At 35.5% G+C, this 14,258-nt stretch overlaps 1 protein-coding gene across 1 annotated transcript in view; it reads left to right on the top strand.

Moving 5' to 3' along the window:
* Nucleotides 1-14,258, top strand: part of Lrp1b (LDL receptor related protein 1B) — a 349,921-nt gene that overhangs the window by 214,226 nt on the left and 121,437 nt on the right. Inside the window, exons 32-35 of the mRNA XM_076928219.1 lie at nt 106-228; nt 10,297-10,422; nt 11,860-11,997; nt 12,807-12,941. Of these exons, the coding sequence (XP_076784334.1) occupies nt 106-228; nt 10,297-10,422; nt 11,860-11,997; nt 12,807-12,941 (522 nt within the window). The remainder of the gene's footprint in view (nt 1-105; nt 229-10,296; nt 10,423-11,859; nt 11,998-12,806; nt 12,942-14,258) is intronic.

Raw genomic sequence — 14,258 nt, 5'->3', positions numbered from 1 at the left:
AGAAATATAAGGAAATGAAGTAGAATTAACAGAAAAGTAGAGGATACTGAAACTTTTCTTTTGGCATTACTAATTTTCTCAATCTATCTTTCCTTAATACTGAAGGAGGAAGTATCTGCAGAGCAGATGAGTTCCTGTGCAATAATTCCCTTTGCAAGCTCCATTTCTGGGTCTGTGATGGAGAAGATGACTGTGGAGACAACTCTGATGAAGCCCCTGACATGTGTGGTATGGTCTCTCACATGACTCTTAATGAGATCTCATGATCTAACACTCGGAAGGGCACCAGGGAAGTAGTGGGATGATATAAAAATTCCATATCCCTGCAGTCAGGTACATATATTATACAATCAGACACAGCTTCTGTTTGGGTAATAACGAGATCACCCTTTTAAAAGTTCATAACTCTGAAGGAGCTTAAAGAGCTGAAAGGGTTTGTGGCCCCATGAAGAGAGCAACAATACCAACCAACCAGAGCTCCCCAGAGTTTAAACCACCAGCCTGGGAGCACATAGGGAGGGACCCATGGCTCTAGCTTATATGTAGGGGAGGATGGCATTGTTGGCATAGGTGGGAGAAGAGATCCTTGGTCCCATGAAGGCTGGACGCTGAGTGTGGGAGAATTCTAGAGTGGGAAGATGGGAGTGGGAGTGGGGGTACATCCTCATAGAAGCAGGAGGACGGGGGTTGAGATAGGGGTTTCCTGGGTGGGGGGGGGAAATGTGGTAAGGGGAAAACATCTGAAATGTAAATAAAATATCCAATAAAAATAATATAAAAAAGAAAGATCTTGTTAATGTAAAAAAAAGTTCATGACTCTGTAGACAACACACTAACATCTGAACCTGTCATATCAGAACTATTCAGCAGAGAGAGTAAGCACTGTTTAAAAGGATTTATAAATAACAGATGGACTTTTGAACTGACTGAAGTACATTTAAATATTTTTGCCTTCATTCCAGTGTGTGTTTTATTATAAGGAAATTTTAACATTAAGTAAATGGAAACAATGTGAATATCCAAGTGGCACACCAGAGATAAGAACTCATTTTGGTGGCTGTTCATAAATCAATGTACAGTATAAACAAAATCATGTTGTCCATTAAGCATTGAGATTTTAAAAAACAAACAAACAAAATGAAACAAAAAACAGTTTCTCTATGTTCAATTTAACCTTGAATAATGTTTTTAGAGTATATGAAATGAAAACATAGTAAAATTTAAAATTATCAACATAACTAATTTTTATACTTTCTAATAAATAAATTGATTTGTTTACTTTATATCCTGACCACCTGAGTTTTTTCTCCCTTCTTACCTTCTCATCCTCTCTCCATCAACCTTCCCTCCTTCCCTGATTCACGTCTCTTCCCTTTCTCTTCAGTAAAAGAAGGCCTCCTGTTATAAACCACCCTTGGCATATCAAGTTGCAATAAGAATAGGCATATCTTCTACTGAGGCTAGATGAGGGATCGCAATTAGGAGAAAGAGTCCTATAAGTAGGCAACAGAGTCAGACACAGCCCCTGCTCCCACTGTCAGTAGTGTCACATGAAGGCCAAGGTACACAACTGTTACATAAGTCCAGATGGCCTATTTCACATCAGTCCCATGCATGCTCACTTGTTGATTCTGTCTTTTTGAGCCTCTATGGGATCAAGATAGTAATTTCTGTGGGGTTTCCTGTGTTGTCCTTAACCCTTCAAGCTACTACATTTCTTCCTCTCACTCTTCTACAGGATGCCTTAAATTCCATCTGATGATTTACTGTGGTTCTATGCATTTCTTTCTATCAGTTGCTGGATGATGTCTGTTTTATGATGGTTATCATAGGCACCTATCTTCAAGTATAGGAGAATACCATTAACAGCGTCATGGATGGGCTCCCACTCAAGGCATGGGTTTCAAGCTGGACTAGGGATTGGTTTGCCATTCACTCAACTGGTGTGCTCTATCTTGTATGCAGGACAAGATGCACCCTATACATCTTGAATTCTGGACAAATTGTAGGTCAAAGTTTTTGTGTGTGGTTAGTGTCCCAATCCCTCTATTGCCTAGTTACAGGCACTATCTTCCCCATTGGTAGGAATCTTAGCTAGGGTCACCCTCAGAGATTCCTTGGAGTTTCTATTGCTCACTCTATTCTGATTGTCTATCAATACTGTCCCCCCTAACTTGGTCTCTCCTGTTTTTATCTCAATCTCTCCTCCATCCAGTCTCCTCCTCCTGAACATCTACTATGTCGATACCATTTCTGCTTCTCAGTGAAATTCAAGCACCCTCACTGAGCCCATTAGATTCTGCGGACTGTAGACTGGTTATATTTTCTGCTAATATCCCCTTGTAGACGAGTATATACCATGTTTATATTTTTGGGTATGGATTACCTCCCTTGGGATGATCTTTTCTACTTCCATTAATTTTCTGGCAAATTTTATGGTGTCATTGTTTTCAACGGCTGAGTAATACTCCATTGTACAAATGCACCACATTTTTAAAAATCTATTCTTTGACTGAGGGACATATAGGTTGTTTCCAGATTTTGGCTGTTGCGAGTAAAGGTGCAAGGAACATAGTTGAGCAACTTTTCTTGTTTGGTGAAGCATCCTTTTGGCATTTGCCCAGGTGTAGTATAGCTGGGTCTTAAGTTAGATCTATTCCCAATTTTCTGAGAAACCACCAAATTTTTGCAAACTTGTGCAAGTTTGTTATCCTACCAGCAATGCAGGGGTGTTTCCCTCATTCCCCATACTCATTAACAATAGCTGCTGCTAGCTTTTAATCTTCATTCTGACAGGTCAAAAATGGAATCTCCGAATCATTTTGATTTTTATTTCCCTGATGGCTAAGTATGTTGAACGTTTTTAAGTGTTTCTTGGCTCATAGAGATTCCTCTGTCAAGAATTCTCTGTTTAGCTCTTTACCCTATTTTTAAATTGGGTTTTTTGATTTATTCTTGTTTAATTTCTTGAGTTCTTCACATAATTTGTATATAAGCCTTCTGTCAGATGTGGGCTTGGTGAAAATCTTTTCTCATTTTATAGGCCATTGTTTTGTCTTATTGACAATATTCTTTATCTTTCACAAGCTTTTCAGTTTTATGAAGTTGATTTATTAATTGTTGATCCTGTTGCAGAAGCTACTGGTGTTCTGTTCAGGAAGTTGTCATCTGTGCCAACGTGTATAAAGACTATTCCACACTATCTTCTAGCTAATTTACTGTATCTGGTTATATGTTGAGGTATTTTATCCTCTTGTGCTTGAGTTTTGTATATGGTGATAGATAGTAATCTAGTTTCTTTGTTCTACAGTCAGACATACAGTTAGACCAGTGCCATTTATTGAAGTGGCTTTCTGTTTTCCATTGCATAAATTTGAATACTTTGTCTAAAAATCAAGTCTCCATAATTATGTGGATTTATTCTTGTGCCTTTGAGTTGATTCCACTGATAAACCTATCTGTTGTTATACCACTATACATGAGATTTTTATTTCTATTTGTCTGTATTCCAGCTTGAAATCTGGGATAGTCATACCTCTGGAAGTTCTTTTATGGTACAGGATTGTTTTAGCTGTCTTTTTGTTTGTTTGTTCTTCATAAGGGGCTGAATACTTTTCTTTCAAGCGTTTTAAAAATATTGTGTTGGAATTTTGATAGGGATTGTGTTGAATTTGTAGATTGGTTTTGGAAGAATGGTCACTTTTCCTATGGCATTCCTACTGAAAATAGGCATGGGAGATCTTTTCATATTCTGATTTCTACTTTGCCTTATTTCTTCAGTGACTTGAAGTTATTGTCATATATGTCTTTACATTTCTTAGTTATAGTCACACCAGATATATTAAACTATTTGTGGATATTGTGAATGGTGTTCTTTTTTCAGACTTCTGTCTCAGCCTCTTTGTCGTTTGTATATGTAGACTTTCCCTCACCTATGCAGATCTTGTCTATTTTACCTGGGATCTGATAGCTCTGAGAATGGGGCAGACTACAGTGTAATACTATGGACAACCTTATGCCAATTTAATATAGTTTTATACACAAACGTAACAAAGAAAGCAATAATCCAAGAAACATGGTTTGAAATCAGGAAAACGTGGTCAGAAAAACATAAGTAAATATTGACATAGCAGTGCTTTTTCCAGAGCATTCTCAGGCGACCAATTTAAACAATTCTTTGGCACATAATGAAGATATTTGGGAAACTATGACAACAAGGCAGAAGGCCATATCAAAATTTGAAGTATATTGACCAACTGGGTTCTCTAGCTCTGTTTTGACATTCAACAAAAATAAACATCTTGTTACTTGAATGTGGTTGTTCAACAGAGGAGACATGGAATCATGCTTTAAAATAATCTAGGAAACAAAATGTACTTGAGGTAAAAGTCCCTCTGCCTTTTGTCTGGAGCTTCTCTCTCACTGTTCACCAAGACATTGTTCAACATGCATCATTCTTTTTAATAATATCCTAACAGAATATAAGACGGCAATTGATTTGGTTTTTTGCTTTGTTTTATTTGAGTTAATATATGTAGCCACTTTGCGGAAAGTATTTATCACCTGTAGGTGTTCTGTGGCAGAATTTTGGGGGCCTTTATCATTTAACTGTGAATAGTGATACTTTGTCATCTGGTTTTCCAATTTGTACTCCCTTGATCTCCTACAGATGTCCTATTGTTCTACTAGAACTTCAAATACTATATTGACTATGTAGGAAATGGTGGTCATCCTTTCCTTTATTCTTTATTTTAGAGGATTTGCTTTGAGTTTCACTCTATTTAATTTGATGTTGGCAAAATGCTTGTTATAAATTGACTTTATTATGTTTAGGAATGTCCTTTGTATTTCTGATTGCTCCAAAACTTTTACCATGAAGGGGTTTTAGGCTTTTCAAAAGTATTTCAGTATCTATTGAGACGCTTATGTAGTTTTTTTTCTTTGAGTTTGTGTATATGCCGTATTATATTAGTATATTTTTATTTGTTGAACCATCCTACTATCTTAGTGATGAAGCCTACTAGATCATGGTGGATGATCTTTTTAAGGTGTTCTGAGATTTTGTTAGCAATTATTTTATTAAGTATTTTTGTATCAATGTTCATGAGAGAAATTGCTCTGTAATTCTTTTTCTTCGTTAAATATTTGGGTGGTTTGGGTATCAGGATGACTGTAGCCAAAAAATAAATTTGGCAATATTTTTTCTGTTTATAGTTTGTAAAATAATTTGAGGAGATTAGTATTGACATTAACTCTTCTTTGAAAATTAGGCAGAATTCTTTTTTTTTTTTTTTTAATTAGAGACTTTTAGTGACTTCTTCTATTTCCTTTGTGGTTACAGGTATATTTAGATTATTTATCTGATCCTGAATTATCTTTGGTACTTAGTATCTATCAAGAAAACTATCCAATTCTTTTAGATTATTTTTAATTTTATGGAAAACACGATTTTGAATTGTAATTTAATAATTCTTTGGATTTCCTTCATGTCTACTGTTATGGTCCCCTTTTTATTTCTGATTTTGTTAATTTGGATATTCATTCTATCTTGTAGTGAAAACTGATGATTTTTTCAAACAATGAACATTTTGCTTTAGTGATTGTTTTTACTGTTATCTTTCTATTTTATAGATTTTAGCCCTCAGTTTGATTCTTTTCCACCTTCTGCTACTCCTATTGTGCTTGCTTATTTTTGTTCTAGAGATTTACGGTGTGCATTGAGTTGTTAGTAGAAGTTCTCTGCAGTTTTATGTATGAACTTAACGTTAGGAAATATTGCTTTAGCACAACTTTCTTTTTTTCTTTTTAAATTTATTTTTTATTGGATATTTTATTTACATTTTAGATTCTATCCCCTTTCCCCATTTCCCCTCCCTAGAAAAACCCTATCCCATGCCCCCTTCTCCTTTTTGTTTTTATACAATTTTTTAATGTTAACCAGAGGTTTTATAAGTTTGGTAATGCTCAATATAAATCATAAGTGTAACTTAATAACCAAACCTAGATATATCAACTATCTTTGACTGAGACATGTGAACATCTGCCTCCATGTCTGTCCCCCCTCTCTCTTTCTCTCTCTCATCACCTAACTCCTCCTCTCCTTCTCCTCCTCTCCTTACTCCTCCCACCTTACTAACTCCTCCTACATATCAGTCTTCCTGTTAAAATAAAACTTTTCTCTCAAAATACAATTAGAGCATAATTATACCAATTTCTACCAGTGAGATACAAGATAGATCTAATACCCAGTCCATTATTTTGTTGACTAAGCAGAACCTCTGTCATCTCTCCTAACTAAAAGACTTAGTTCTGAACCTGGCTTTTTTTTCTTGGCTTTAGAAAGAATGTCAGCTGAAAACCATCCTCTCAAATCTTTTCTCTCAAAGTAAATAGCAAGGATTGGCTATGAGACTATAAGTTTTCTAGCACTACTTTCAATGTGTGCAATAAGGTTTGATATGTTGTATCTTCATTTTGATTGAATTCTAGGAAATCTTTTATGTATTTTTTATGTCTACCTTGACCCAGCAGTCATTCAGTGAAGAGTTGTTCAGTTTCCATGAGGTTTAGGCTTTCTGTTGGTTCTGTTGTTGTTGTAGTTAGTTTTAATCCATGGTGGTGTGATAGAATACAGTGGCTATGCCAATGTTCTTATATCTATTAAGACTTACTTTGTGACTGAGTATTTGCTCAATTTGGAAAATATCCATTAGGTGCGAAGAATAAGATATCTTCTGTTGTGTTTGGTTAAAGTATTATGTAAATATCTCTTAGGTCCTTTAATATTTGTGTTTTGTATGGATGACATATCCACTGCTGAGAGTCTGGTAATGAAAACTACAACTAGTAATGTTTGAGGTTCATTGTGTGATTTAAGCTTTAGTAATGTTTATTTTACAAATGTGGCCGCTTTTATGTTTGAGAAATACAAAATTAATTTTGTATTTGTAATTTGTAACCAAAATTTGTAATTTTGGTGGACTTTTTTTGATGAGTATAAAGTGTCTTCCCATATCTCTTTTGATTAATTTTAATTGGAAATCTATGATGTTAGATATTAGAATAGCTGTGGCAGCTTCCTTCTTGGGTATATATGCTTGGAAAACTTTTTTTCTAACCCTTTACCCTGAGATAATACCCATATTTGATGTTGTGGTGTGTTTCTTGTGTTCAGCAGAAGCATGTATCTTGTTTTTGGATCCATTCTGTAAGCCTATGCCATTTTATTAGGGAATTGAGTCCATTGATATTGACTGATATTAACAACCAATGATTGCTAAAGACCTTTTCCCCTTGCAGCTTGAATATGAATTTTTCATTCTGCATGTTTAGTATTTTGGTAATTACATAATGGGTGAAATTTCTTTTCTGGTCCCATTTTTTTAGTGTTTAGTAAAATTTATATACTTTTTAAGGCAGGTTCTTCTAACAGTTAAATAAAATGTTCTTACATGATTTTTTAAAAAAATATTTTCTAGATTATTGAGCTATGATTCTTCTCCTTTCTTCTATCATTCATAGGTTTGGATGGTTGATAGTATCTTAAACAGTCTCAGTCATTTCGTTCACTGTGTTTTGTCTTTTCTTGTAGTTACTTTAAGGGATTTATTAGTTTCCTCTCACTGATTGTTTGTGTTTTTCTTTATGTCTCCAAGGAATTTATTGCTTTCCTTTTTGAAGAATCTCTATCCTTTTCATGATAACAGTTTTAAATTCATTTTTTTTCTGCTATGAGAATATTCAGAGGTTGCTGCAATAACTAGGCATTTGTGGTGCCTTATTGTCCTGGCTTTGTTGATTGCATTTTTACACTGATATACAGGCATTTGGATTTGATATGGATATAGGTTTACATGCTGATTTCTAAATTGGTTATACATTGATAAGTGTTTTCTTCTTTGGTTACTGTTACTTTATTTTTCAGTCTTCTTGTCTTGTTCATGTAGCAGGGAGTCTCCAACAAAGCTGATGGCTAGATTTCTAGCAGCTTGTCTGGCCTTTTTCCTGCAGGGGTCCCTGTTCTCTCTATCATGGCAATTACTTGTTCTGACAGGCATAGTCTGCCCTTGATCAGAAGTAAATTATTTGTAATCTTATTATGTCCCTGTTTTTAAAAATGGATTTCTTTTTCTTACAATATATTCTGATTATAGTTTTCTATTTCTCTACTCTGCCCAGTTTCTTACCACCTCTCCTTCCATCTGAGTCCATACCTTCTGTATTTGATTAGAAAAGAAAAGACTTCTTTGACATAGTAACAACACATAATACAATAAACTATTTTTTTAAAAAACAAGAAATTGCATCAAAATTGAACAAGGCAAACCATCAGAAGGAAAACATCCCAGGAGAAGGTACAACAATCTAAGACCCCCAAGAGTTTTACAAAAATACTAAAATGAAAGCTATAATATATCCAAAGAGGACCTGGGACAGAGCTATGTCAGCCAAATGCTTTCTGGTTCTGTTTCTGTAAGCTCATATGAGGTTTGTACAGTTGATTTATAGGACTTTGTTCTCTTGTTGTCCTCCATTTTTTGATTCTTACACTCTGTCTGCCTTCTCTTCATTATGGTTCCCTGAACTCTGAGGAGACTGAATTTAGAATTGTATGTTCTAAGGTTTTTCTCTGTGTCTCTGTTTCTCTGTCTCTGCCCCCTCTCTATCTTTTTCTCTCTGCCCAATGTTTGGCCTCTGTATTTCTTCCTACGTGACGAAGTAGAATGCATCTCTGATGATAGCGGAACAAGAAACTTATCTATGAGTATAGTAGACTATCATGAGGAGTCATTTATTGTCATATATTTGTAAAGGCCACTGGTATTTTGTTTTAATCTAGGTCTCTGTGATATCTAGTCTATGGTTCTTAGTCACCCAAGCACTGATGAGTTATTAAAGATCTTAAATTAGTTGTTTGATCATGTGTAGATGAAAGTAGAACTATGATGATTTAAGCAATCATCCACACAAGAGCCAGACGCTCATTTCCTTCCATTATTTCACCAGATCTTTATCAACCCTCCACTTTTTCTACTAGGCTCTTCTCCAGATATGTGACATTTAGCTTAATTTTATGATCTATTTAGTTTTACCAGCATAATCTGTATAATCAATGAATAGGAACTGTCTATTGGAGTCCAGGGAAGTAGCCAGTGAGCTCATAACTAAAGTCATTGACTCTCCCTCTATGTGAAAATGTCAGTGGAAAGTAATTCACTTACAAAGGGTGGAAACCTCCTAGCTCATCCTCTCAAACTACTGACAAGCTAATTTTTATGCGAAGCCTGTGAAGGCATCTACCATTGCCGTGAGTTCATGACTGCAATGGCTATGTCTTACCAAGAAGGTGGCATTTTACAGCCTTTGATCATATCTTCTGGCTCTGACTTGTATTTATTTTCTCTCTGCCTTTTCATTAATGTTCCATGAGCTTGAGATGAGATGCATTTGTTCAAGGGTGAACACTTACCTATCACCTAATATACTTTATACTTTGTGAAGATATAAGCCTTGTATCCACTGTCATGTATGAAAAAGAGGCTTCTCTGATTAAGGTTAAGGAGAATATTTTGTGACGGGTATATAGTATATGTTTAAGAGACAGATTGGAGCTAAGTCAATTTAACATAGTAACTTCCTTGACATAAATTTTTAACCATGTTGAAGCATGGATTCCTTTGTGTGATACTATTTCTGGGGAGACATAATCTATCTACTCATTCCATATAGGGAACTGTAGCATGGAAAGTAGCACTATTAGAGGTGTGGCCATATGGGAGGAGGTTTAAAGTTGTTGAGGATGTATATCACTGTGGATATCTGCTTTGAGGCTTCTATGCTTAGACTCCACCTAATGTGAAGAGTCCTCTACTGGCTGCCTGCCAAATATGGTCTCTTCATGGCTGGCTGTGGCTCAGAATGTAGAACCATGGGTGCCTGTATTCTGCCATGCATCGAGCCATAACAATAATGAACTGAACCACTGAAAATGTAAGCCAGCCTAATTAAATGTTAGCCTCTATAAGAATTGTTTGAGTCACGGTATCTCTTCACAGAAGTAAAACCCTATCTAAGACAGGAACCAACAACAAAAATTCCTTCCTTACCCCATTTATTATCTTCAACAATATACTTTTCTGTAATAAATAACCTGAAAAATTTCTTCTATATTTTCTCTAGTCCAAGATTCACCATTTTTTAATTAAAAACAAAAACCATATTTTTTTTCTAAAAAGAAAGTACATTCTTAATAATTCAGAATATCTGAAGGAGTCATTTTGTTGTTTGTTCTTTCAGTCAAATTTCTGTGCCCACCCACAAGGCCTTACAGATGCAGAAATGATAGAATCTGCCTGCAACTTGAGAAAATATGCAATGGGATTAATGACTGTGCGGACAACTCTGATGAAGAACATTGCAGTGGTAAATTTGCTCAATTGGAAATATGAATTTAGGAGCAATTTGAAAGATAAGAGAATGAATTTCTTACTTAAAATTAATTATAGCAAAAATTTTCCTTTTTGATAAAGGAAAGCTTTTTCCCAGGTACCAGAGCTTGCCACGGTTATATAAAAGGAAAGCCATTCCTTAACATTTCATCTGCATTTAAAAAGAAAGTTATATGTCTTTATCCAAAGTCTCTCCCTAAGGTACTTCATGCAAGATATTACTCTCACATGAAAATTACATGGTTTAAAAGAATTCCTTGTTAAAAATAGAGATGGAAAAAGGAGGGTCTGCATAAATTATGTGTAGATATAATTTTTCCCAATATTCTGAGATACAGAAAACTTCCATACCATAGGAATGTATACAACAAAGATGATTCAGAAATCATGCTGGACTCAACCTCATCTAAGGCTGTCTGCATCTGATAAAAAGTTCTACTTTTTGAAAAACTCATATCAAAACTTATTATTATATACTAAATGTACATAGCAATAAAATGACCTACTGACATACAGGTCAATACATTTTTCAGTTCTTGCCAGCAATGTTTCTAGACAGTGATTAATATAGAAACCCACAACTAATCAATGTGTAGATAATAAAAGACTTAGAAATGGTCAACTCAAAGTGGGATGTGTATGTCACATTTTCCCCCTCAAGGCTCAGAGATTTCTGTGAAAGAGGGAGCAGAGATACTGTAAAACGCAGAGGTGGTGGACAACTTCAAGGAAATAGTGTTTTCCAGACAAGGGGCTATATGTATATATGAACTCTCAGAAACCATTGCAGCAACCATAAGCCCTAAAGAAGCTCATGCCAAGGCAAAAATTCCAGCATGAGGTCTTCAGAAAGTGGAAGTCTGACTCCTAGCTAACAGGCAATTCATAATCGGTAGTTTCTGGAATAGGGAAAGTCTGTTTTCTTCAGTGAAATTAAACTGCATATATCAACCCCATCTAAGAGCAGTACTCATGCTCAGGAGTAGGTGGCCAAGACAAACTGGACAATTTGTTCGTGTTTTATTATTTATCTGTTCATTTCAGTAAGAGAGAGCAATAACATCAAGAGGACGGTTAATGGGTGGGAAAGATCCGTGAGGAGTTGAAAAGGGGAATGAATATGATCAATACACTATATGAAATTCTCAAAGAATAAATAAAAACATTATTTAAAAATACACTTGGATTAATATCCATGCATTTTCTTATAAAAAGTGAGTTCCCTTTAATATCAGGAATATTTTCATTTTTTCAAATTCTAAAACTCGCAAAATCTATTTGGCTTGAACTATAAGATAGAAAATTCTGTGTTTTCATAGGATTTAGTACAACCTTGAATACATTGTGAGCACAGTATGTCCAGTTTTATGGTGTGAAACACTAACTAACCACTTCGTCAATGGTCCCATAGGTAAACTGTCATTGAAATCCAAGCCTTGTAAGAAGGATGAGTTTACTTGTAATAACAGAAACTGCATCCCCGTGGAGCTGCAGTGTGACGGCCTTGATGACTGTGGTGACGGCTCCGATGAGCAAGGCTGCATGAAGAGTGAGTGGTTCCTATTAAAGGGGTACAGAAAGGCAGATGCTCTAACGGAAATTGCTCTTGTGTGGAGACAACTCTTCACTGTGCACACATACTAACTAGACCTTCGCTAAAGTAGCACTACTTGGAGTATCACCTAATTTTTGAACTATGGGATAGAACAGCTGATTTTATCATGAACTTGGTCAGTTGATGCAGGTTAGAGACAACACAGTCTTTTGTCCATAATAAAACTTCTCTGGTTTATTTGCATTTAAAGGGACTTTCTGTAATGGAAGAAAAGTAATAAAATTAAAACTGTACTGAAATTACAGGGAAGACTTGCTTTGTCCTAACAGCATTGTAAGCCTGTTTTCCACTCAGACGTTACTTTGTGTTAGTGTACCCAAATCAAAAATGGATCAAGCTGTGGATTTACCTTCCAGCCCCCTGATGAATGCATCTACAGAGAAGTTGTAAAAAAAAAAAAAATCTAGGGAAGGTTCTGGCTCTTGAAAAAGGATACAAGATAGGTAATTATGGTTCTGAAGATGTCCTTTCAGGAAAGTTATTGACATCCCTCAGTTTTAGCAAGTAGTGTGGCTTGAACATGACTGTTAATATCAGTGTGAGCAGATATTTTCATCTGTATTTAAAGTAATGAATCAGTCTTTTTAGGCCCTGTGTGTTTCATAAGAGAGAAAAGTGTATATACATCGAAAACCCAAAACTTTAATGGGAATTATCAACATAATAAAATATTTCAAATTAAAAAAATAAGCTCCAATTAAAAAAAAGTCATATTAGTTTTGTTTCTACTATTTAAATCCTAGGTCCCACTGAACACACCTGTGAGAACAATGAGAATCTGTGTGGAGACGATGCCTATTGTAATCAAATAAAAACATCTGTTTTCTGTCGCTGTAAGCCTGGATTTCAGAGAAACATGAAAGGCAGAGAGTGTGCAGGTAAAGTACATTTTCACATTTTCTTAACAGCTTGCACGCAAATCCTTGGCTTATAAAGACTCCCAAGGATGCTAAGTTGACCAATGACTGCTTTACATATAAAGCAGTATCTATGGGCTAACATTTCACTTAGGGAGAGAGACAGAGAGAGAGAGACAGAGAGAGAGAGAGAGACAGAGAGAGAGAGAGAGAGAGAGAGAGAGAGAGAGAGAGAGAGAGAGAGAGAGAGAGAGAGAGAGAGAGAGAGAGAACAAACCCTGGGGTGAAGAGCATCTTTCTTTACATAGATAAACTAACCATCCCTGAAACTATAAAGCTTCTCTGAACAAATTTAGACCTGCAGCAATTGCATATGTGTTGTAGAAATTCTGTTTTGAAGTGCAAATTACAAATATATGGGTTTAAAACTATTGAAGTATTAGATTCCTTTCATGAAGATACATATATGACATGATCCATTTCTCTTGACTGTGGTATTTGTCATGATGGGGCAAATAATTTACTTTGAGAAACTTGTAAGCTTTTGACATAGCACCATGTTTTAAGCAATCCTTTGTAATAAACTTTTAAAAATTTAAAGCCAATGTCTAAATGACTTTTTTATCAACTCTTGATCATGTAAAAATTAGGCATTAAATTAAGAGAGAATATCAGAATAAGCTATATGTAAATATACATTCAATGCAACTTACATTAAATACTGTAGAAGAACGAGAAGTAATTTTAACTTGACAATTAAAAGAGCCTTAACACATGTGCTAACACCTATTTGAAATCCAGATCCTGCCCCAACTTTATCTCTCATTGACATACATCATAGAGAACTACAGCTAACTTCCATATATGTCTCTGAAAATGTCCAGAACCAGACTTCCAAATGAAGACTGTTATTTCCAATATTGAATTAATTTCTAGACCAGTCCATGATTGAGTCTGAATAACTGGCCACATTTAAGAACAATATAAGAGTTATTATAACTTCTGTTTTTCATTCTATGTTCCACAAGGTCTAAAAACTTGAGGCAAGGCAGCTTGTCCCATCAGGGGTATAGGTAAGCAATATTGGATCGGGAACTTATGTCCAATACAGCTTCCCAGTCACCATTGTCAGGGCACTCAGCAAGCTCACAGATCAGCATCATTCTTTGTCCTGTTATCAGCATGTCTCACCTGTTGCTCTGGCAGCCACCATGCTCTTTGAGCATCCTGCAGAAAAAACACAAACATGCCCTCTTCCCCATATTTAATGCCTGATCAGGATCATGCCTTATGCCAGCAAGTGGATCCTTCCCTTTCACCTATGCATAAGTATGCCTA

This window comes from Arvicanthis niloticus, chromosome 2 (genome assembly GCF_011762505.2).
Source record: "Arvicanthis niloticus isolate mArvNil1 chromosome 2, mArvNil1.pat.X, whole genome shotgun sequence".
NCBI lineage: Eukaryota > Metazoa > Chordata > Mammalia > Rodentia > Muridae > Arvicanthis > Arvicanthis niloticus.
This window is presented reverse-complemented; position numbering and strand designations above follow the sequence as displayed.